This window comes from Polypterus senegalus, chromosome 8 (assembly GCF_016835505.1).
Source record: "Polypterus senegalus isolate Bchr_013 chromosome 8, ASM1683550v1, whole genome shotgun sequence".
In the NCBI taxonomy this organism is placed as follows: Eukaryota; Metazoa; Chordata; class Cladistia; order Polypteriformes; family Polypteridae; genus Polypterus; species Polypterus senegalus.
The window spans coordinates 6,577,115-6,602,470 of record NC_053161.1 but is presented as its reverse complement, the minus strand read 5'-3'; the positions used below and the strand labels follow the sequence as shown (position 1 = coordinate 6,602,470).

The window sequence follows — 25,356 nt, the reverse complement described above, 5'->3', positions numbered from 1 at the left end:
AAACTCCTTAGTTTAAAACACTTTAAAGCTTCACCCTCTGTGACTGGATTTTGGCATTTTATACCAACATACCTTAGTATGTCCCACTTCCATCTGGCAGAAGATTTTGGAGCATCAGAACCAGTTTCTTTGCTTTGACTGTCTGGATTCTAAACTTTGTGTTGCCCCTCTGCCCTTGGTTATGCTCATAATAGCTCATTTATATGCAGTATATGTGTTACATTTGCCACAATTGCTATCTGTTTCAATTTATTATCTATTCATTTTTCTATTATTTATTTACTTCTTAGAGCCTCGCTCACTAGAAATTAGTTAATTTGTGATTGTGACGTGTTACTTAACCCAAATCTATATAGTTATCACATAAAAGTCGATACCCCTCCCTAGTGATACAGTGGTAAGAAATCATGTAGGAAAAATAACGTAGCTTTGTTTAATGTTACTTTACACTGCAAATCATAACTCGGATGAAGCTATTGGTAATGCCCGGTCTTGGATGGGAAGCTGGTCATAGATTTTAGAAAACAGAAGGCAGACCATACTCCAATCTGCAACTGAGGGAATGCTTTCAAAAAGGCAAATTTAAATTTCTTGGTGTAACTGCCATTAACAAATTGAAGTGGGCACAACACATTTCAGCCCTTGTAAAACAGGCTCACTAGTGCCTCTGCTTTCTCAAATGTTTGAGGATAGCCTGCATTTCTCGATTTATTCTCTAGATCTTTTAAGCGTTATACAATAGAGTTAGTCTTTGTGGGCTGCATCATATCCTTGTATGGCACCTGCTTGGCTAAGTATTGTAAAGCATCATTGAAGAGGATGATGAACGTGGTACAAAACATTCCCAAAACTGAATTGCTTTCTATGCATGACATGCCAATGGCCCTCCCAACAGTAGAGTCAGACACCGTTTCTACCCACAGATCATAAAGTTAATGAATAGTCAATCATAACAACAAATATTATAACATAACAAACAGTGTGGGAGTGTGTGTGTATAAAACAATTAATAAAGTAGATTCCTTGCAAGGATAAAAAAATCTGCAGCAATAAATGAAGATCTGAGGGTATATATATATATGCTTTTTGCTAATAATATTTTATATTTGGGCGGCACGGTGGCGCAGTGGTAGCGCTGCTGCCTCGCAGTTAGGTGACCTGGGTTCGCTTCCCGGGTCCTCCCTGCGTGGAGTTTGCATGTTCTCCCCGTGTTTGCGTAGGTTTCCTCCCACAATCCAAAGACATGTGGATTGGTGATTCTAAATTGGCCCTAGTGTGTGCTGGGTGTGTTTGTGTGTGTCCTGTGGTGGGTTGGCACCCTGCCCAGGATTTGTTTGTGCCCTGTGCTGGCTGGGATTGGCTCCAGCAGACCCCTGTATTTGGATTCAGCGGGTTAGAAAATGGATAGATGGGTGGATATTTTATATTTATTAAGAATGCTCCAAACAGGATTTTATAAGACCGAAACCAATCACCAATTTCATGTTACTGGATCGGACAATTCTGATAATCTCCTGCATAACCAGAGGTAGAGAAGCTTTATGTCCTATATTTAAGCGTTAATTTTTTTAAACTTTAGACCGCAGGTGTTAACTGTTTATTTTTTATCATTAAAGTGAAATACTATAGACTTACTTTTCATCGATTATAAAAATACTGAAGTAAATAAAAATTTCCCTAAAATACTTACTTTAATAAAATATGTACAAAAATATTTATCCATAATACATGCAGCATGTTTTTCAAAATTACAAGCTGCCATATTAATTTCTTCTGTGAAGAACCCATCTGAAACAAAAGTTTATTGAAAAAAGTAGTTTTCTCTATTTTGTTTTCTGCATTCTCCCATGGTTTGAAAGTAAAGACGTCACTCAGGAACATGGCCAAAGGTATATGGTGATAAATTCATGAATATTCGAAAAGATTTAAAAAAAAAAAAACATATATGGTTACTGCTTGGAGATGATGGGGAGCGGCTAAAAGATCATGTAAGCACACATACGTTTAAGTTGATTTGAGATTTATTAAAGAAATTGGTGTGCAACCTGTTATACATATAGTTTTATAAATCCTAATTTTATTTTTTGTGCATATGCTATTTTTGCTGTTCTAGCATAAGCAAAATCTAAGTATGAAATCCAATCAAAGTTTTATACATTAAGCCTCATATACTTGTTGCCTCTGACCCCAAATGAGCAGTATAAGACAGAGCCAGTGGATGATATGTGCAACCAGAAGACAAAGCACAAAAAAACATCATTGGAGCAATTAGAGAAAAGATTAGGTCAGCCTTAAAGGTCATGCAAAAACAGCGTTACCTCTCAGGGATTAATAAAGTATATTAATTCAAATCAAAATCAAATAAAAAAATACAACATCCAAAGGACAGTGTAAAAAGATCAACATCAAAAAGTATAAAAAGATCAATATGCTATTCATAGAAACACAAATGAATAATCACAAATTTCCAATTTTTGTTCGACAAAATGCTAAATTATATGGTACAAAAGTAATCAATGTGGTTCTTTGCAATGATGACAGCTATTCCAAAATACCCACCACTGGGTGGCTTGGTAAGTACCACTAGCCTTGAACTTTTTGTACAGACTGTTGTGAATAAGGAAAATATTAAGTGGCAAGAAGGTCAAGGTTTCAAAAATAAAAAAAAATAGCTAAACAAAAACAGTATTTACAAATAAGGTTAGGTGATTTCAGTTATGTGGTCCTTTTGAGTTTCTAGATGATAAATTCACGTTGCGTGAGAGCAGGTCCAAAAAGATATGTTAAATATTGTAGTAGACCAGCAAGCATAAACTGTTATTAGAGAGAAGTTCACATTGATTACCTGGAGTCATGGAGAGGATGTAACATTGGCCAAAACTAAGACATAATCAATAATTTGTTGGCATAATTAAATGTAATTGAAAGCAAACTAAACCTGAACATTACTTTGTTTTTAAATACAAGTGAGAGAGTCTTTTTACAAGGTCTTTCCTGTGTTCTGCCATATTTTAAAGAAGCAACGTGATAATGTCACAAACAACATACTTGTTACAAGTAATCCCATCACTGATATATATAATATGGCAACAACCTTTAAAAACTATGCACAAAAATGGGGGCAACTCATCAAACAGCAAAAAATTATACAACAATGACAACATGAAGGTAATAATAAAACGAATATAGAACACAAATGCCAGGAAAATAGTGTTAAAATACTGTAAAATTAAATAAATACAAATATTAAGATATTTTCAACACTAATCATTTGTTTCTTCAAACTAATCGAATCAATGTCATATTTTATATATACATCTCACTTTGATTTCTCTTACATGGGCCTATTTTTAGTCTTAACAATTTACATAATGCTATCACTCATCAGTGCTGAAATTTACTGGCACAATTTCATTTAGAACCATGGCTCATGTTGTGATTGAATATATGATCTCTTTGAAGATTGTCTTAACTCAGTGGTTATTATGCATTGTTGTTATTCTAACCATGTGAAAAAAAAAATTGAAGTAAAATAAATTAATTTGTGAAAATGTTGTCAGTAACAGAATTCAAAACATCCCTCCATCCATTCATTTATTCTCTGAACCTGCTTACTTCAATGAAGATAGCAATTATGCAAAAGGGGGAATCAGCCTATGACAAGGTTTCTCGTTAAGAGACACACATATTCAATGCAGGGTTAATGGGGCTGCAGCCTATAGTGTATGGGAGCCATCCTTGGGTAGGGTACTGTTCCATTTCAGAGCATACTTATTGCAAACACATTCACTCACTTAAATTGGAACAATTTTGAATTAGCCTAATCTGCACATCTTTTAGCTGAGAGAGGAAAAACTTACTTATGTCATTAAAGCTGTCAATGTGCAAAATGTCCCAACTGAGATCTGAACTCAGACACAATAGAATTCTGTTACTAAGTTCCTTAAAGATGTACATTCAAGTATACCAATTAAAAAAAAACAGGTTGCACTTTTCTTTGTAAAATAACATTTTCACGTCTGCTTCATATGTTATGGTACTTTTATTTAGGACGTATTTAGGAGTCAACACTGTCACATACAAAAAGAAACTACCTTTTGTACCTCACAGTGACCCATATTTATACTAATTATATCACTATTAGTCATCACTTTGTATAATTTTTTTATTTATTCAGGAAAGTCCTATCTTACTTAATGATACATAATATTCATCCAAAATGCCTGTAAGTCAGATTGCATACTAAATGCTTAAAATTAATGAGAAACCCTTCTCAGAAATATCTTCTCAGCATCTTAACAAGATAATCATCACTGTCTGACTAAATGCATTAGTTTTTCAAACTGACAGCTAAGGATAAACTTTCACTTCTTGTCAGTGGAACCCCCCCCACCCCTGTAGTGAAGTGTTGCCTTGCAATAATTACCTTATAATATTCAGCTCATTAAATATTCATAAGAAAGACTGGGCAAGAATGCATTTTAATGAGAGATCATTAAGATTTTTGTTGCACTGTTCCTTTAGGTGGCATAGATATATGGAAAATTAAACCAGAAAAATGAAAAATGCTTAAAAAAGCAGTTTAGTTAAATAAGTACAACTATATATATATATATATATATATATATATATATATATATATATATATATATATATATATATATATATATATATATATCTTATGTAGATAATGGATGGATAGACAGATAGTATATATTACTGGAATACTGGCACGCTTATATTATGATAATACTAACAAGCTGGCTGCATTCAAATGGAATGCAACTTACAGTAAGCCTGCTGTAGTCAATAATTACATGGTTCAGTGGGATATTAAGGTGACCTTCTCTCTCTGGATTCTCGAGCTTCATTTAACTCAAAAGGAAAAGCAAAATTAAATAAAAACATACAACTTCATAGGCATGTTGATACTGGGCATGGGTGACCACCACAATGAAAAATGCTTTATTCCTATATTATATTATATCACCAATTAAAGATATCATTAATGTAATGCCAAGGTTGAGTTGCACTCCTTCCTAAGTTATTTGTAGGAAGTTGTTTCATATTTATCTCTTGGTAACAGCCTTCACATCAGTGCTGATGTCTAAAGCAGTTGATTGATTGAAATGTTTCCATCATAGACAGATAACTTAAAAGGCATTTTTGGATATATAGAAGTGTAAATGTTATTTCAGAGTCTTTAAATGTGTTTTGAGAAGTTTTAAAATAACACCATATTTATTCAGAGATATCTTGAACTTATATCAGAATGACTTCCTGTAAATGGTACTGTCTGCCTATCCTAAGATAGACTGACAAATATCTTGAAAAATATAAAAATATCAAATATGAAATGGACTGGAAATTATTTCAAGGCTTATGTAAACCTGGTGAAAGTTTCTTGCTACAGCAATCTCTTTAGTATCACAATATCTGCACTCCAGTTTCGCCAAAATGTAATGCAGAAGAGTATTAAATACTGATTTTATCAGTTAGGAACTCATTCAATAGAGGGAATACAATAACAAACGAACATGAAACAACTATTGAAAAAGCAAAGGAAAAGCAGGAACTACCAGTGCCCGCTTACATGTGAGTGATCAATGCTACTTGTATTGTTGCAGTGCAATCCCGCAGCATTGCATAGTAGTAAGGATTTAAGAAACAAAGCAAACACACAAAAAGGTACAAAGCACATTTGTGACACCATATAATGGAAATAAATGAAACAAAATTATCATTTTTTACAAAGGGGAAAATTATGTATTTTATGCGGGAGTCAAATATAGAATTGATTTAAAATGGCAAAATTTTCAATAATATTAATTATAGTCAGGAAGAAGCAGGTCCTGGTGGACCAATACCAAAAGTAAGGACAGTGGCGGTATAGTTGTCAATCTTCCATTCCCCAGAGGGAGGAAGAGAAAAGGCATTACAAACACAGTGCCAACCCCTGGTTCGGGCAGGTAATTATCATTGTTGTGTTGTGTATCAAAAACAATGCAGGTATTAGCATATAAGTGAAAAGAAAGTGTTAAATTTGTTCGGCTGCTTACCATCCTTTGTGGTTAAGTTATTTACATATATAATTTTCACAGCCACCAGTAAATGGAGCATTATTGTCAAAAGAGTCCTGTGTGGGGACTTTTTTTCATTGCATAAATGGACTTAATATTAATGCAATTCAAATTCTGGTGCTTTTCTGCAAAATTTCAGATAAGCTTTTCAAATAACATTGCATTGAACGGTGATCGAGCGTAAACAGGCAAACTCAGTGTTGAAATTACACCTTTTAACATTTTAGTATATAGTTATTTGAAAATGTAGTTTGAAATTTAAAAATGCATTTGTGATTTCCTGATATTAAAATAACTGAAATAACATGTCAATCTTCAAACCACTTTATCTAATTTAGGGATGTGGGGACTTCTGCAGTGTATTTCTAAATGATTCAGATTTATTTCAAAATACCTTTAAAGTACTCCTTCCTCTTTTAAAAGTAATCTAAACTGTATGGAGTTCATATGTTCACTTGAGGTGAAGTGAGTGTTGGTTTTATCTGGGTAGTTTGCTCCCATATTACATATTACAAAAGTGTGTACGTAAGATTAACTGGTAAACGGCTCATTGGCCAAAGGTGCCATGTGATGGGCCGTTGCTCTGTCCACAGGATGTTCCTGTCTAATGTATTAGGCTCGGAAAATGAATGTGTAAAGAAAGTTATTTTGAGACATCTCATATGTAGTTTAAGAAATATCCAATTAATTTAAATTAATTTAAAAATATTCAAAAGTGATACCATGTTTATTTTCTCAAACAGCGAAAGAGATATGATAAAATAGATGGAGAACCTTATTTAAATAATTAAAAAATTATAGAAAGTGATTTTGATATATATCACAATATGTTTTGAGATTGCCTGAAATGCACAAGCAGCTACTTAGAGAGAAATCCCAAAATTAATTTGAGGTATCTTATCATAGGAAGTTTTTTCAAAGTATTTCATAGTAATGTCACATATCTAAGTGTAAATATAAGCAAATATAAAATACTTTTTGATATATGATGAAACATTTATTAGTGGTTAAAGGTGAATTTGAGGAACTTACACTTTAAGAAAAAAGTCTCACCTTCTATACTATGCAAAAATTTGCAGATATGCTAAACAGAAGAAAAATGAATTTTATTCATTGCAACTATTTTTTTTTTGTAAATCATTTAACTATGTACTTACATATACATTTTGTCATATCAAAATTTGTCAAACTTTAACAGACTATGATGTAGTGGGTATTCCATAGCACAATGTAAATATATAGACTTTAAAATAGATTGGATGAAGTGCAAGTAAAAAATTGCTCATCCCCATATGACTCATTATGACCCAGTCATGACAGAAAGTACTTATCTGAAAATGTTATACTTTATGTAAACTGGTAAAGTATATTATTATTTATATCAGAGACATGAATAACCTTAAGGCAATATGTTCAGCCAAGTGAAAAGTGTACATTACTTTGGAAGTAGGAGTGATGGAAAATGTTGCTGCTGTCTGCTATGCTGCTTACTATACAGCATAAAGATTTTCTTTTCTTTTGGTTCAGTATTGTGCTTTTTGCTTATGGAATGAGAGAATATCTTTTCAGCAACCTTTAAAAGGCCATTTTACAATAAGGTCTTTGATTGTGTTAAAACTGCCATTTTAAAAACCTTTGGGACACAGAAGCTGTAATTCATTACAAACCCACTATTTTAAATTTGCCAGATAAATTGTGCTTTATGCTTTCTGCTTTTGCTGATCGCTGTTTAATCTGCTGCATCTATCTATCTACATATGCATTTATCAAACTCTATATCAAATTCCCCCCATAGTCTGCTTCATTTAGGTAGATGTGAGGTAAGATATAATCCAACATAACCGGTCTGCTACAACTATAGGAGATACTGTGCATTATGAGTTAAATTTTTGCTTACTTTGCTACACCATTGCTGCCAGTAATTAGGCAATTTCAGCACATGTGTGCAATGTACAGATTTGAGCTAGAATATCTTTTGCACAAATTAAGTAAGATTTAATTTTATTGAGAGCTGACCTCCATTCGTTATCTTCAAACCTAACTGAACGGTCCTGTTTCCAGTGATGTCTAAAATTATCTAGTGGTGTATTTTTTGAAAGCATTGGTATAGTTTCGATCTGTTAGAATATTTTATCTTATTATTCTCACAGTTAGAAAGTACAAATATATACTGAATAGTAAGGTTGAGAGAGAGAATGTTGGCTGGGTTTCTTTTAGGAATATTTCAGACTAACAATGTTTTGATGAATGGTTATGTTTGAGTTGTTCAATGGATGCAAATATTTTGTAAATATATAATTTATGGATAAATATATATTGTGAAAATGTAGTTCATGGTTTTATTAGACAATGGTACAGTTTAGTCGTAGCTTGACTTTTTTTTGTCTTAAATAAGGATTGTTCACTTTCACCATGTACAGTTTATAGGGAGTTACAAAGTATACTGTTTATTTTTTTTTTCATTTCAGAATTTTGAATTTGTCACAAACTGAGGTTTTTGGGCCGGAGTGTAATAGGTTAATCCATGCACATACAGTTAGGTGTATATATGCTGGTTAGACAGTTTCAATGATTTGTCTCACCAGTATAATAAAATGTCATTCACAGTTAAAATATTGCGACCCAAAACATTTCTGAATCAATATTCCTGCTGATGCAGTTTTAATGCCACTATCTAACCGATGTTTTCCTCTTTGTAAAAATCTCCTGTAATAAAGATAATTAAATGAAACATGATATAGTTACGCTTTTTTTCATGGGTGAAACCCTTGACATTCCAAATCCCCGGGGCCTGGATATCCCTGGAGGGGGAAGACGACAGGGGACACCCGGACGGCTTCCGGGTGCGCAGCCGACACTTCCGCCACACTGGGGCGTGTCTGCGGAGGAGTGCCGGGTAGCAGCTGGAGCTCATCCGGGTTCCTATTTAAGGGGCCGGAGAGAGGACTGGAGGCGGCCAGAGAAGCATTTAGACTGTGTGGCCTGGACTTTGGGGGAACGGTGCAAGAGGCACTGGGACGTGCACTGAACTGTAAATAATTGTAAATAAAGGGTGTGTAGTGAACTTAAGATGTCCATCTGTGTGTGTCCGGGTTCAAGTCCACAATAGTTTGTTCAATATCACTAGTAATATTAAAACAAATAGCAGTAGTATTTTTGCCAGCCCTGCAACATACAGAAAAGAGACTTTTAATAGATATTTAACATACCTCTTGTATACATAATAACAAATTGGTGGCTGTAGCATCAATATACTATAATAGGCAAGCAATGGTAGTAACTGAAATGGAGAAAAGAAACCTAATAATATCCATAAATAACATTAGCCAGATTCTAATTTAATTGTAATATTAATATAATATTGTAAAATAATGTTTTATAATGTTACTGCTGCGGTGGGTTGGCACCCTGCCCAGGATTGGTTCCTGCCTTGTGCCCTGTGTTGGCTGGGATTGGCTCCAGCAGACCCCCGTGACCCTATTCGGATTCAGCGGGTTAGAAAATGGATGGATGGATGGATAATGTTACTGACTGAAATAGTGTAATTTGTCACAAAACACATCTTTTCCTTTCCTTTCTCTTTCCGACACAAAATTAATGTCTCACAGTTCATTTTTATATGGCCATCATATCTTATTTATTACATTTTCAAGGTCTTACCAGCTTCCTCAAGTGTGTAAAATATGTGTATCTCCAGTCTTCACTTTCACTTTAGCTGGAAGCATAGTATATTGCTGACTTGCAGTATATAACTGTAGTTACTGCTGGATGCCATTATAAGATGCTTTTTTCTGCAATATCAGCTCTGAAATTAGGAAAAGCGTATTGATATCATTACCATTGTACAAGTGTGCCTTTCTCCTTGGCACAATAAATCATATTTTATTTATTCTGGAATTTGAGGAATTTCAAGAACGAATCCTCTTAGGATGTTCTGCCAGTGGAATGGCATTCAGAAGAGAAGCCTAAAAATATTATGGTATTATGAATGTTGAGCTGTTAGTGTGTCGAGAACTAAATGCTTTTCTTTTTATATCAATGGCACAGATGTTGCTGAAAGTGAAACTGTGATGAGACAGTCTGTTCAGAGTTATTGTGAGTGATGAAAGGACCAGGAACTAATACCATGAACCAGAATTATAATCAGTGCCAGGCAATGGCAAAACCAAGAGATCAAGTATTTACTGAGCAAGCAAAGCACTGGGGCAAAACAAAAACCTGCGGCAAAGAATAAATAAAAACCAAAGCTAACCTAGCACTTGGCCTACTTTGAATTGAAACTGTTTTCTTTTCCAACTGAAGAATAATCTTGACTTTCGCCATGACCATATTTATACCAGTGGTTCCAGTGACATTATAGATGCAAACATCACAGTCATGTGAGTTGTGATTCAAGGTTGTGTAAATAATAAACAGGAAAAATAAAATAATTACTAATTGTTTCCAAATGAGTTTCAAATACTAAAACCTACAGAATTTATTCCATGCTATGATAGAAACATAATTCATTTTTGCTCATTTTTTTGCAATCCCAAACTTACGACATTTTTTATTTCTCAAGTAAGTATTATTAAATAATTTTGCCTGTAAGTTCAATTACTATGGCTTTCAGTTCTATGTACTCTGTATTATCTTTTGAATTATGTTTTCTTGAAGTATTACTGCATATCTTGTTAGATGCCATTTTGAAGATGATAGGTGAGATGCTACCATTAAAAAAATAGCAATCAACTGGGTTTGCAGTCTAGCTGAAAGGACAACATGACCCCTTTCCTAGGAAACTGCACCAACTCTGTAAGATGTTGGTAAGGGAAATAGGAGCATAAGGCTGGTAATGTTAACAGAGTGGGTCATATTTATCTTAATAGCCGCTATACAACCTCAAAGATACAATGTGATGATGATAGCTGGAACCCGATATACCACAGAAGTCCCTCATGCATTTGAAATGTATCTTGCCTAGACTCTTCAATGGAACATTTAAAGAGGAAAAATATTAACTTACCCCATTAAATTTTGCTTTCTTCATTATTTTTGTAGATTAATAAACACAGAATATAAACAAAAATAAAACATTTAAAACTATATTACAATACACTATTTTAGGTAGCATTATCAGGGCAACAGGAGGAACAGTTAGGATACCACCAGTAACACCCTTAAAAAACTGGAAAAAGCACAAAAGAAAATCACACTATGAGCAAATAGGCTTAAACAAAAGCAGAGCCTTTCCGGCATCATCCAAAAAGAGTTCATCAGCCAGAGCTTCATTTCTGTTGGCTGGATTTCAAAAATGCATCACCATGTTCTAGGTGCTACATGTTTTCCTGAAGTCATCTCTCAAAACTGCGGGTGAAAAAAAGACAGTATTAGCGATAGCACCCCCTCTAATCTTGCTTATTTCGACAAATCAAGAAAGATGATTCCCCAGGCACGCATGCATGGCACAACATATTCGTTGCTAATGTGGTGCCTTGCTTTTCAGAAGATAAGTTTGATATGTCATCAAATAATAGGTTCAGAGCTGCCACAAGTGACTCATACAGTTTATGTTACACATCTGTTATTTCCTTCAACACGCAGAGTACAGCATGCATGCCCAAATAAGCTTTTGTAATTATTTAATATTTTTTTTATATTTTTGCCTACTATGATGGAGCTTTATGGGGAATGTTGAAGAATTATGCCCAGTTTAGGTGTCTTTATGCAGTACTTGGTGCTCTGGAACAAACTGAGCACAATTGTGCTGCTTTTCCACAAAATCCCAGAAGCAGGGATATACTTATGTCTTAGTTCTAGCTGCTTTTTCATTACAGTAAGAATTCTGAAGGCATTGCTTGTTTAATGCAGTGCTAATTGTTGTTTTTGTTGCTTTTATACTTTTTTACTTTGTTTTGTTGTTTTTCTGCATTTTGTTACACTGCCTATGACTCCCGTTTCTGATACCATTTTTGATATTTTTGTATACACAGTGCTTTGTTATGGATAAAAGTTACAAATTCACTTTAAACACTATAAATTACTGCTTTTATATTATCCATGTTGCTTCTATTTGCATTAAATATGAATATTACACAAAACAAAATAAATCCAGAATTAAATTGAAGAATTAAAATGAACATTTGAAAATGAAAGATTTTGACAGACCTATACAAATTAATGACAGCTATAATCAGGTATAATTATGTTCATATTGTCAAAAATTAAAATGTTATTGAAAATAAGTATGTCCTGGTTTCATAAAGGAGGCACTCTGTGTGTGAGAGAACTATAAAGCCAACATGGTGATTCACTCTTAATTAATCAGCAGACAGTCATGTCATGAGCTTTACATATGAGACTGTAGTAAATTACACAGGTGTGCATGTTAGGTTAACTGGTGATCCTAAACTGGCTGTGTACCATTAAGTATGGGTGATGACATGAGTGAACCCTGCTGATGGGCTGCCTTTGTGTCCTCCATTGATTCCTATCTCTAAATTGATGCCAATGAGATGTACAAATCCACAATGAATAAAGTGAACTTGGAACATGGACGGACAAATGACTTTGTGTGAATTTTTGGGAAGACAATTAATTTGCATACATACATACCCGCTTAATCCAGCCATGGAGAGCTGGAGCTTATCCAGTTCATTGCAAGGCACCCAAAGTTTTTCACACTGGGGCCAGATTCCAGTTAACTAACCACACATGTCTTTGGGAATGTGAAAGGAAAACCAGTGTACTAGGAGGAAAACCCACGCAAGACTTGGGGACAACATCAAGCACCACAGAGGCAACCACCAGATTCACGTTTGGAACACAAGATGTTAGAAACTTGTATGACTAACTACTAAAAACAGTATAAGTTGATAATTTATTTATTTAATGTTATTCGGTTATGTGAAGTCATTAAAAGTCCCTAAGCACATTTAAAAAATGAAGGAGGCAAGTTGGATTTAATTTTATGTATAGAAGCTCATTCTGTTAAAAAAGTCCTTTTTGAAATATGCCATACTACTTTAATTATAGTTGCATTGGAAATCTTAAATTCCCACCCACTTCTACCTTTTCTTAACTGACATAATAAATTAAATGGTGCTTTTCTTTTACTAAAGCTTAAGTCCTTTCTTCTTTGCAATGATAATGACAAGAGATTCACAAAAAGGTAATTGTGTATTGTTTAGCATTTGTAATATTTGTTGAAAAAAGAGAATGATTAACATGTAAATACTTCACGATTATGGTGAAATATCATTGCTCATCTTTCAATGGTGGGCATGATATTTTGAAGTATAGGATTTGATTATTGTGTACTGTGACTGCATAGATAATGAAATTTAAAGTAAATACTTTCAGTTAATGTGAAGTAGTTGCAGTATGCAATACCCCAAGACCTCATTGTTGCAAGGTGGTCAAGGCCCAGTAAAGCAAAACCCTGCCCAGAAGAAGTTGAAGGTTTCAGCTTCACATGCAGTTTTCTCCTTTCCGCAGCGACTCCAAGCCTGCAAGCTGTGACCTGGGGGAGACAGGTGAGACGGAGGGCAGAGGGGAGGAGGAGGAGGAGGAGGAGGAGGAGGAGGCAGGAACGGGCCAGCAAGCACCAGATGGCGGTGGCCCGACGCTGATTGGAGTGGAGAGCTCAGGTGGCCGGGGTGCGCCCACCACGGCGGGGCAGAAAGCCAGCCTCCATCACACGGCCTCTCCCATGAGGGTACAGAGGAACAAAGGAGCCAGCTCCTGCTCACACTCATCCACATCTGACTATGAGCTCTCGCTTGACCTCAAAAACAAACAGGTAGGGAATCGGCACCTAGGAATCTTGAAGACTTACTAGCATTAGAAACAGAAGGTGTCAAGAGCCTCCTGGATTTTGGAGAAGCAGGGCAGAGGAGGCACTATAGGCTTCAAATGGAAAATGCACAAATAGATGGACCATTTGCAACTGCTTTTAGATGCTGAAGTACACTGTTTTGCATGTGCATTTAGTTTCAGATGCAAGTCACTTGATTCTGTTTGTGCCATCTAGAAACTGCATGGCTTTGTTGCTGCTATTTTTAGATGTAGAGCTGGTGAAGCTGTTGTAGTCTAGTGCTTCTTGATGTTTAACGTTTACTTTCTGTTAAATTATGGTTTTCCATTTTCTCACCTTTTTAAAGGTAGATGGCCAGGATGAATGTGGTAGGTAGCAAGGAATGATTCTGCTTCAGGACCCGATGTACCATTATATACAGTGTGGGGTCAGACTCCATTGAGTATTCATTATGATGTGCAGCTCTAATTGTTCATCAGTTTATCTTCTTGGGTAAAGCATGTGTTGTTTGTTATAATGTGTCCATGTTGCACTTGATAATGAGCAAGTGATGACTGAAAAAATATCAAACGTTACAAAAATGACATTTTGGAGTTGTGTAGTATTTCACATATGAATGCCAAATAAAATGCTTTAATTATATCAATGTGTTTAATAGAAAATTTCAAAGCTCCTTTCAGAATTTTTTAAATTATAATGTGTTTAACAACTAAAAGTGAAGCATATTTGATATCTTGGGCATAACAATATATTTAAGCTCTTTAATTAGTTGGGCCACCAAGGTTATACAATGTTATGTTACCCTGCATTTATATAATATTTAAAATGCTATGAATTGTAAACAAGTGACTTCATCATCCTTGGTGTAACTCCTCTGAAACATTTATTGTAGTGCCTATACTATTTATTTTAGGTACTCATCTATTTTTCCTTTTCTTTATGTAATTGGCCTTATTTATGTCATTGTATGGAAATAATGTGTGGTTTAACATCACTGATATTTACAAACTGTTTAATCATTTTCTGCTAGTGGTTTAGAAACGATGAGCACACATTGCTGTAAAACATATATACAGCATGACTCTTTATCTGTGCATAATTTTAAAGATTTTCTTGTCTGGGGTCAAAACCTAGAGTACTTTCCTGCTTTGATTCATTTGCATCACTGGACTAAGAGAAAGTGAAGCAGGTAAATGCTCACACCAGGTAGTTTACTTTGGGTTTAAAATACTAGCACCATAATATGATATTATCACAATACAGAGGTCACATATTGAGATTTTATGTTGAAGTTTTATTGAGTTTATAACATTGCAGTAAGTCAAAAATGCAATCAAATCAATTCATTGCAAATATTTATTTTTAAAATAAAATTAAATTAGGTTAAACTGAAACACTCATCACCTCCACCCAATCCAAAGAGTTTTATGAACAAAAAGCTGAAAATGAGATATTGAGACATTAACCCAGCAGGTTTATTTTAGAATACCATGAATGAATCCTTGCCAAATTTGGAAAAAGATTAGGGCAGTTCTTTGAAGAAAAACAACTTATTTAAAACTTTTTTGAGTTTTAAATAGTATGTCACTTTCCATTTGACTTATGTAGGGTACATTATGATACTTTCAACTAAGTAAAAAAATGAGAAACTGAGCAATGAAAAACAGGATAACACAATAATTTATTTTATTGTTCTATTTCAACTAATGTTACTTCAAATATTGCTCTTAAAGTATTGAGAGTACCTGTAAATCCTTTACTATCTGACAAATGTGCAAAGATTCTTTCCTAAAATGGTGTGAACATGGGGCATTTCCAAAACGTATGACCTAGTGAGGCAGGCACTTAAAGGCATTGTTTATAATTTGGGTCATCTCCCTGATACATTGTAGATCATTTTTGACAAGATAGGCCTGTGAAATGTACAGTTTTTAGCTGAATTATACTCAGCTGTGCACAGCCTGAAAAAGAAGAATGTATCTTATGGATAGTTAAATTGCATTCCTAGCTAACTGAAAAGTCCTGTTTCCATTGTTGTTTGAGATTATCTTAGGGGGAACTCTTTGAAATACTTCGTTAGAGTCTGGAAACACTACCTATATCTTCAACATTATTAGCATGTACCGTTTCAAGAATATATCTCTTGTATACCTGATGCAAAATACCTTAACTGAATTCATCCTACTTAAATGTTTTTTTTTTAATTGTGGAAATGCATTGCAAACATCTCAGCAATCTCCAGAGCAAGACTAGAAAACTTCAGTTGCCTTAGATAACGCATATTGTATCTGGGCAGCATCTAACCTTACCTCTGGGTAATTCCCTGTGAAATGTGTCTTACGTTTGTGGTAGGACTGTCAGCTGATAACTAACAATGCAATGTTTCATATTTAAAATATGTCATTCCCATTTGTGGTACATTTCATGATACCATTAGCGTACCACTTTGATAATAAATTATTTATTAAAATTAAATTAAAATTTCATTCTCAAACAAGAGCTATTCTCAGATACAGTAGTGAGGGTCCATTTTAATTAATCACTGGGGATGCTCCACATACCCTTCTTTTTCTGGTTTTGTTATGAACATTACTTTTATTATTGTCAGATTTAACTATGTGCAGTTTGACCTATTTTTCTTTTATGACATAATTTTACTGCCATTTTGCACTTCATTCTTTCAGTAGCAGCAAACGCTTCCTTGGTTACTTCATCGTTATTAAGGCAAGTGTAGCATTGGTGACGCTTTGCTAACATATCGTGATTTTGAAAGTCTACCCAGATCCTCCTGAGAGAAGTTCTAGGGTGACTAAGAAGACTTCACACTATTTCAGCTTGGCAATGTAACAACTGGAGCAGTAACTCTCAAAAACCTATTAGAGATAACATTTCTAAAGTCTCAACTGAAGTGGCCAAGTGGCTTTAAAGCAGGCCAGACTCAGTGGAAAGGAGCACAAAGATCATAATTGCTGCTAGGTTTCTTCAGGTTCTCTCCGCCGCTCTCCTTTAGTGGGTACAGCAGTTATTCCAAGATATACTAGAAAAGCTAACATATCAGGTGCTGTAGCCATGAATGCTCCAACAGTAAAGTGTGGCTTCACCACAAAGGAGATTGTGTTTCTTGAGTTTATGGCCTAAAGTGAATTCTGCTGCCATTACGTACAAATTAATGAAGTGGGTGTGTTACAAATGCAACCACTAAACCAGCTTCAATGGAGTATATTTTTATGGAAATATAGAAGGAGACAAAGGTTTTAAGTGGAAATATAGCATATATATCCATTTTATCTTCAAAGGTAATATAATACATCATTAAGGAAGTACATGGCTGAGCTTTTCACCATAAAAAATTGTCCTTCACCTTCATCTGGTAGCATAACATCTGAAGAGCAAAAAGGGATTGGATTCACCTATCACAGAAATAATCAACTTGCCATTAAGGGTAGTAACAATCAACTAACGGTAACCTCTGGGTTGAGAGAAGTCATTTGTTTTCTATTTTTCCTCCTACCTTCCAATAAATGGAGTTTTCTTTAGCGTCCCTAAATCTTTTTGTGTTTGACTCCAGCTCATTTATTCAGTTTGTATAAATACACGCACATCTTTTTTTGGAAACCACTATCTCTCTGATTTTCTGTAGCTCTGAGCTCTTTCTGTATTGTTATGTTGATGAGCTCTCAGGTCTCCTTGGAAATATCTGCCTTTTGGCAGTCAGTCACTTTGTTTTTAAGCCATCTTGATTACTTTATGTTGCTACTGTAGCAAACAGACCAGTCTTCAAATGAGTAATTTTAGCAATATTTTTCATGTTTTTAATATGCAACAGAATGATGCTCTGGAATTTGAAGTCACTTTTTATATTAGGCTTTTATTTGTTTCTGCTGAAATGAGTTTGTGCACAATTCTTCTTTGTGCAGCTTGACAGAAATGTTATAAACAGACACAGCATAAAAAGTTTCATAACTGTAATCTGATTTTAAAATAAGCAGAGACTGCTTTCTCCAGAGCACAAATTGCCGTGTTTGTTGTTGTTTATGTGGTAAAGTTGCATGTGCATTTTTTATCAAGAAAAAAGCGATTTATTTCTCCAGGTCTCATACACTGCTGAGTCCTTCATTTATATTGCAGTGCAAAGTATAACAGTTCTGTTCCAGGTAAATAGCAACCACTTCCAAGAAATTAAGTCCTAAAATTTTGAAAGATACCAAATTCACTGGTACTTTGCTTTTTGCAGAAGTCATTTGAAATTTCGAAAGCAATATGAGAGAAGTATTTGTGTTAAAGTGATTCTTTATGCATTTGAATGAAACTCACATACTCCTGAGCAACCATGCTTGGGCTTTTAAAGGTGCATATGTCTAAATGATGATAAAAGCACATTGTTATGGGATGCATGCGCATCCTTCACAGGAATTCAGGAAAATGAGTCATGTGCAGATATTCTCCATGATATGAATCTCTATGAATTTTTAACGTGTAAATGACACCATATCTATAACAATGTGACCACAGATGCTTCTATGAAGGCATATGAAATTATGTAGAAAATTGCTGCCTGATTATTAATCCTACTAGAAAAAAATATATAGCCAGATATTACTGCATTTGAAGATGATGCTGTGTGAAGTTTTCTTTAGAAAACCACTTGGAACTTCATTTACCACTTTGCCCATAGGGCTGTTATGTCTTATTTGTTGCCTTATGTAATTTCAGGAGTGTGGTGAGGATGGTACAATTGTTAGTTATGTCCTGTTACTGTACAGTGGATTCTGAAAGTATTCTAATCTCTTTACTTTTTTCAATTTTGTTATGTTGCAGCCTTGTGCAGGAATTGTGTAAATTACTTATTTTTTCCTCATCAAACAACAATCAGTACTCCAGAATGAGAAAACAAAAACAGGGTTTTAGATTTTTTTTTCAAATTTATTAAAGATAAAAAAACTGCAATATCACATTGGCACAAGTATTAAGACTGAATACGTAGGTGAAGTACCTTTGGAAGCAATTACAGCCTAGAGTCTTAATGGGTGTAACAGCTTTTCATACTTTCCTGACATTCTTCTCTGCAGATCATCAAGCTCTGTCAGGTTAGATGGACACCACCAGTGGACAGCTATTTTCAGGTCTCTCCATACAAGTTCGATTGGGTTCAAGTACTGGTTCTGGTTGGGTCAGTCAAGGACATTTCCAGAGTTGCCCCTAAGCCACTCCTGTTTATTGTTTGCTGTTTGCTTTGTGCTTAGGGTCATTGTCCTGTTGGAAGGTGAACCTTTGGCCCAGTCTGAGGTCCACAGCACTCTGAAGCAGGTTTTCACTAATGATATATCTGTACTTTGCTAAATTCAGTTTTCTCTCTGTCCTATCTTTTCTCCAAGTCTTTGCCACTAAAAAGCAACCACAAAGCATGATGCTGCCCCCACCATAATTCACCACTAGAATGGTATCACACAGATGATGAGCAGAGCCTGGTTTCCTTCAGACTTGACACTAATCTTACTTTCACCAGCCTAGACAATCTTGTTAATCTTTAAGTTCCTTTTTGCTAACTCCAAGCAGGCTTTCATGTATTTCTTACTGAAGAGAGACATCTGCATGGCCACTCTGTCATAAGACCCAAATTGGTGAAATGTCGCAGTGATCGTTGTCCATCTGTAAGTTTTTTCCATCTCTTACTATGGCCATTCTCCTATGATTGCTCAGTTTGGCTGTATGTACAGTTCTAAGAAAAGTTGTGATTGTTCCAAACTTCTTTCATTTAAGAATTATTGAAGCTACTGCACGATTGGGAGCCTTCAATACTGCTGAAATCTTTTTGTAGCCTTCCTCTGAACTGTGCCTTGACACAACCCTCTCTCTACTATAAGCTCTGCAGGCAGTTCTTTCGGGCTTATGCCTCGGTTTTGCTCTGATACTCATCGTCAGCTGTGAGATCTTGTATAGACAGTTGTGTGCCTTTCCTAATCATTTGTAATCATTTGAATTGGCCACAGTTGGACTCCTAACAAGGTATAGAAACAACTCAACAAGGATTGATACAATGGGATGTACCTTAGTCATATTTTAAGTGCCATAGTAAAGGACCAGAATACTAATGTTAATGTGGTATCTGAGCTTTTTATTTTAAATTAATTTGCAGAAATTTCTGAAATCCTGTTTTTGTTTTGTCATTATAGGATTTGAGTGTTGCTTGTTGTGGAAAAGAAACAATTTAAATGATTTTAGCATGAGGCTGCAACATAAGAAAATGTTAACAAATTGAAGAGGTCAGCATAACTTCTGAATCTACTTATGTAAAACAATAGAATTGAAGAAATCAACTTGTAGCTGCGTTTTCCCAAAATTACCAAAGTTCTGCAGCTTCGACTCAAAAAATGGGATTCAACAAAAGCCTGACGCGCAGAAATAATTCCACAGACAAATATCTTCATTTTTAAAAGTTTAGTTAAGTTTTAAAGTAAAAACAGTTCACACAAAAAAAGGAAAATTAAAATAGCAAAAAAGGAAAAAAATAATGTTAAGAAAAGTTAAATTCAAAGCTTAATCTTGTTACATCTCAAATCGTTACTATTTACTTAACATTTCTGAACCATTTCAAAATGGTCAGAAAACTGTATGCTTATCCCATTTCTAAGCTTAAAATGGATCTTTCAAGTCCCTCTTTACTGGAACCTGTTCCAAACAAACTGAGCTTATTATCACACTGTTACTCAGTTATAGTAAGAAGGTTCTATCTCTTACTAACTTATAGGGGGAAAAGACTATACCATAAGCTATGACTATGAAAGACATTTATATTCTACTCAAATTAAGCAAACATCAATGTGAAATAAAATACTTGCATATACCACATTATATTTCAAACAAAAAGACCATAAAGAAAAGACAGAGAGGGGTGTGGATCCAGGGGCAAAATCAGTAAAATAAAACAGAGATGGGTGTGAATCCAGGGGCAAAATCAGTAAAATAAACAATCGGCAAAGCTGCTAGCACAAAGTACAGAACCTGTGGCATGCATTGCAAAATGGAGCTTACAGTCAGAAAATACCTGTAAATTATAGTTTTAAACAGTGATAAAACTCTCATTTACACTCCATGTAACTCAGAGATTAATATTTTCTTGGAGGTTCCTTCATCTCATTATGAGTCTGTGAAGTTCAATGATTATCAGGATTCAGAAGTTAGCCTGCAGGAGAGCTACTGAAAAGAGTAGTTCAAGTTCAAGTTCAGTGCATTGCTGCACCCACCATGTGACAAAACAGCTCAGGATTCTGTTTGTCAACCCCCCAGGCAGAAACATGGTCCAGTCCCACCCTCCGGAAATGACCTTCTATCTGCTGCAGCCAGGTGTTACGTGGGCAACCCCCTGGTCCAGTCATTCAGGTCCTCAACAATGAGAATAATTTGAGCCGGATCACCCTCAGGGAAACATACCACATGGCCATAGTGCAGTAACTGATGCTCCCTCACAATGCTGGTGATGTGCCTCATTCGAAACCCCCTGAGCAATGGCTATTTGACACAAAGGCAAACCAGTGGTACCCAAGGATTCTCCAAACAGACACAGTACCAAAGGAATCCAGTCTTCGTCTCAGGTCACTGGATAGTGTCCATCTCTTGCAACCACATAAGAAAACAGGGAGCACCAGGACTCTAAATACTTGGACCTTCGTCCTTTTGCATAGAAATTGGAAGCACCACACATCCCTTTCCATCGAGTTCATGACCCCCCCATGCTCTCCTAATCTGTCTACTGACTTCATAGGAAGAGTCACCAGAGACATGAATGTCACTGCCGAGGTAAGTAAACCTCTCAACAAGGTCAACACTCTCTCCTAAAACAGACACACTGCTGATGGCTGTGCCCAAGAGCTCATTCAAGACCTGGATCTTGGTTTTTATCCAGGACACTCGCAAGCCCAGACACTCAGACTAGTAGGTACATTTAAATATCTAGGACCAGTGGTAGCCTAAGATGGAAAATGAGATGCATTGATAACCCATAGAGTGCAGTGTGGATGGAACAATTGGAAGAAGGTATGAGGAGTATTGTGTGATTAAAGAATTAAGGTGAAGGCTAAAGGTAAGGTTTTTAAGTCTGTGGTAAGACCAGCAGTGATAAATCGAGTTGAGACATGGGCAGTAAAGGCCACAGGAGAAGAAATTAGATGTAGCAGAAATGAGAATGTTGAAATGGATGTATGAAGCTAAAAAAAGGACAGAATGAAGAAATGAGATGTACAACAAAAGTAGGAGATATATCTAAGAAAGTACAGGAAAGTAAGTTGTATTTATATGGACATCTGATGAGGGGAGACAATGAATATGTAGGCAAAAGAGTGATGGGAACGGAAGTAGAAGGGTAGAGAAAGAGAGGGAGGCCAAAGTGGAGGTGGATGGATAAAGTAAAAGAAGATCTGAAGGAAAAGGCTTGACTGGCAAAGAGCTGCAGGAACAAGCTCTTTGGAGATGGTTGATCAAGCACAATAACCCCACACAGAAGTTAGAAAAGATGAAGAGGAAGAAGAAGAAGAGCAGATCTGACAGACAACCACTTTCCTGCTGTATATACATTACTTTCACTTTCATTACTACTTTTTCCCTGCTTTACTGTATTTCCATGTCTTTTAAAATGTCTTTCAAACTGCCAGAATTATTTTTTAACCAACTGATGTTCTGGGTAGCCAGTGCAATGTAGACTCTGATTTTGTTGGAGATCACATGCCCTGGTCACACTAAAATAGCAACTCAAGATTTTCTTGAAACCAGATGTTTCAGGAAATGTTCTCTGGGATATTCTGGCTTTAGAAATATGCTTTTCAATTCATATAGTAAATCACAGGCTTGAACCACAAATAATCATAATGATGGCTTTCTTTTTTGCCCTGTGTACAATAAGAATACTACACTCAGTTTCAATGCAAGATATACAAATAACAAAGTACTTTGCCTACAAATGTATTTTTTTTCTTAATATAATGTAAGATATTAAGGTTTGGGATAGATAGATAGATAGATAGATAGATAGATAGATAGATAGATAGATAGATAGATAGATAGATAGATAGATAGATAGATAGATAGATAGATAGATAGATAGATAGATAGATAGATAGATAGATAGATAGATAGATAGATAGATAGATACTTTATTAATCCTCAAGGGAATTAGATTGTATGCTGTAACAGATTTCACATCACAAACTGCAGCCAGTTTGTTGCCAATGAAATACCAGTAAACATCCTTAGATACTGCCAAACCATTTTGGCAAAAATGTAGAGCAGCAAGGCTCATTTCACTCCAAGCAAGAAATGCCCAAGCCTAAGCAAATGCTGTTTTTAAATAAGTGTTTTATTTACTGGCCAAGCAATGTACAGTAAGACTGTTCAGATTTGTAGTAAAAAAAGTTGTTTTGACTTTTCTAAAGCATTCAGTTAATCTAAACGACGTACAAAAGCAATAATAGTCCACATAACGGAAAGCATGTTGACTGTAAAAAGCAGTGTCAATCAGTAAAAAAATACAGTTACTGGAAATTGCTAAAAAATATACAAAGATCAGCTGTAGAGAAGTGTTTTAATGAACAACAACAGAAGCACAGAAGTGTCTGATGCAACTGTTGAACTCACAGATAATAAAGGGTAAAATCATTTTTAAAGTTATAGGTTATCAGGAAGGAAATGTGCTATTTCCACTAATAGGCAGTCTGTGGAATTTATAAATAAAATTCCAATACAAAATACTGAATTTATAAATGAAATGTTGCTACCATCTAATGCTGCCTGTGTGTTCTGATTCTGTATGTGGTACACATGAACTGAAATGTTCACTGCTGTATATTGAGCTTAATGTTTGTCATTTTTGTGCCTTCATAGGCACAAAACAGCACTATGACATTCTCAAACCTATTTAATGTAATTAAGGGTCACATTACAGCCAATCCTGGCAGCAAAAGAAAGAATACACCATATACAGTAAATGTTTCAGATTTTGTGGGAGAGTGTATGTACTTTTAAAACATTTCCTCTATCATGATCTGTACAGTGAAATATATTGCTGCTGAAAATTTGTCAATATGTGGTGCTAAAAATGGTGTGATCACAGCCAGCCCACGTCAGATCTTTCTGACCAGGGCAAAATGTCTTTTTCATTACAGATGACGAACTTTGAAGAGGGTGTATAGTTTAGACATTTTCTCATTTTTTTCCCTTTCTTGTTGTTTGTGAAAATTTTTTTTATGATTGTATTCAATTTGGCTATTTAATTCTTAGTCAGAGAATCCCTTAATTGATGTTCTGTTAAAATAATATAAGAAAATAAGTTAATGAGAGCAAACCATTCAACCCAGCATTGCTTATGAATTATTCTTTTTCTTGGTGTTTCTGATACAATTTAAAAATCTTAGGGTTCCCAATGTGCTGCTTTCAGTATCCTTTCTAGATGGCTTGCACTTTAATGTATACATTAGTGCAAAATATTTAGAATTCTCTGTATTCTTGCATTAATTTGACCCAAATGTGATATAATTCTTTGCCCATGTTCTAAAAATAAAATCCAAATATACTGTGTTAAGCAATATCTACAAAATGTTTATTTTGTTTGTCTCTATTGATCTCATCAATACTCCTCATGAATACCTTCGGCATTTTTCTAACTAAAGTCAGCCATGAGCTTTTTTTATTATTTTAGCAGTATAATAAGTGCCAAAGAAGTGCTGATATGTTTTAAAGATGATTGTAAAGGATAAGTTTGTCATTTGTAAAGTCAATGTTATTGTTTCACAATTGTGACATACATCCATTTGCCCTAGAACTGAATGGGATGCTTTATGTACAGTATAAGTAGATATATATATATATATATCCACTTTAAGAAACCTTTAAGAAAACCCTTAAAACTGAAATTTCACACATATAGGAAAACAGTGTATATTTTTCATTTTTAACAGATTATTTCTTTTTGTTGGACTCTACCATATTTAAAGAGTGTGTCAACCCTCTTCAATTTGTTCACCTTTTTATATAGGGCAGAGTTTCACCCCCAAGTGACGTGGCTCATTCCATGTATGGTGCACTATTAATATTTCTTTTGTAGAGATTCAAGCACACAGTCTATACTATTAGTGAAATACTAATTTATCTAAACAGTTAGACCAATAAATTAATAACACTGAGTTTAGTATTTCACAGTTTGACTATGAACACAAGATAAAATTTAGTCTCATTTGTAAACCTCATGTGTCTGAGACAGAATATACTGATGAGGAACTACGACAGAATAAAATGAGAGGAAAAAGGAAATTTGAAAGACTGAGAGCAAAAAAATTTCAGCCTATTGAGAGCAAAAAAAAAGTAAGCTAAAAATCTGAAGGTTATTGTTGTGGTGGTTCACTTTGAAAGTGTTTTAAAATAATGCTAACAAAAGACTAGTCTCATATTACCAAATGTGTAATACATACGTCTGAAGACAATATTGAATATTGC

At 35.0% G+C, this 25,356-nt stretch overlaps 1 protein-coding gene across 7 annotated transcripts in view; it reads left to right on the top strand.

Annotated features, from left to right (window-relative positions):
- The window catches only part of LOC120533726 (IQ motif and SEC7 domain-containing protein 3-like), a 694,738-nt gene that overhangs the window by 303,595 nt on the left and 365,787 nt on the right, over window positions 1–25,356 (top strand). For all 7 annotated transcript variants that reach the window (XM_039760650.1, XM_039760644.1, XM_039760648.1 and 4 more), the window contains exon 3: window positions 13,557–13,860. In XM_039760650.1, coding sequence (XP_039616584.1) covers window positions 13,557–13,860 — 304 coding nt within the window. The remainder of the gene's footprint in view (window positions 1–13,556; window positions 13,861–25,356) is intronic.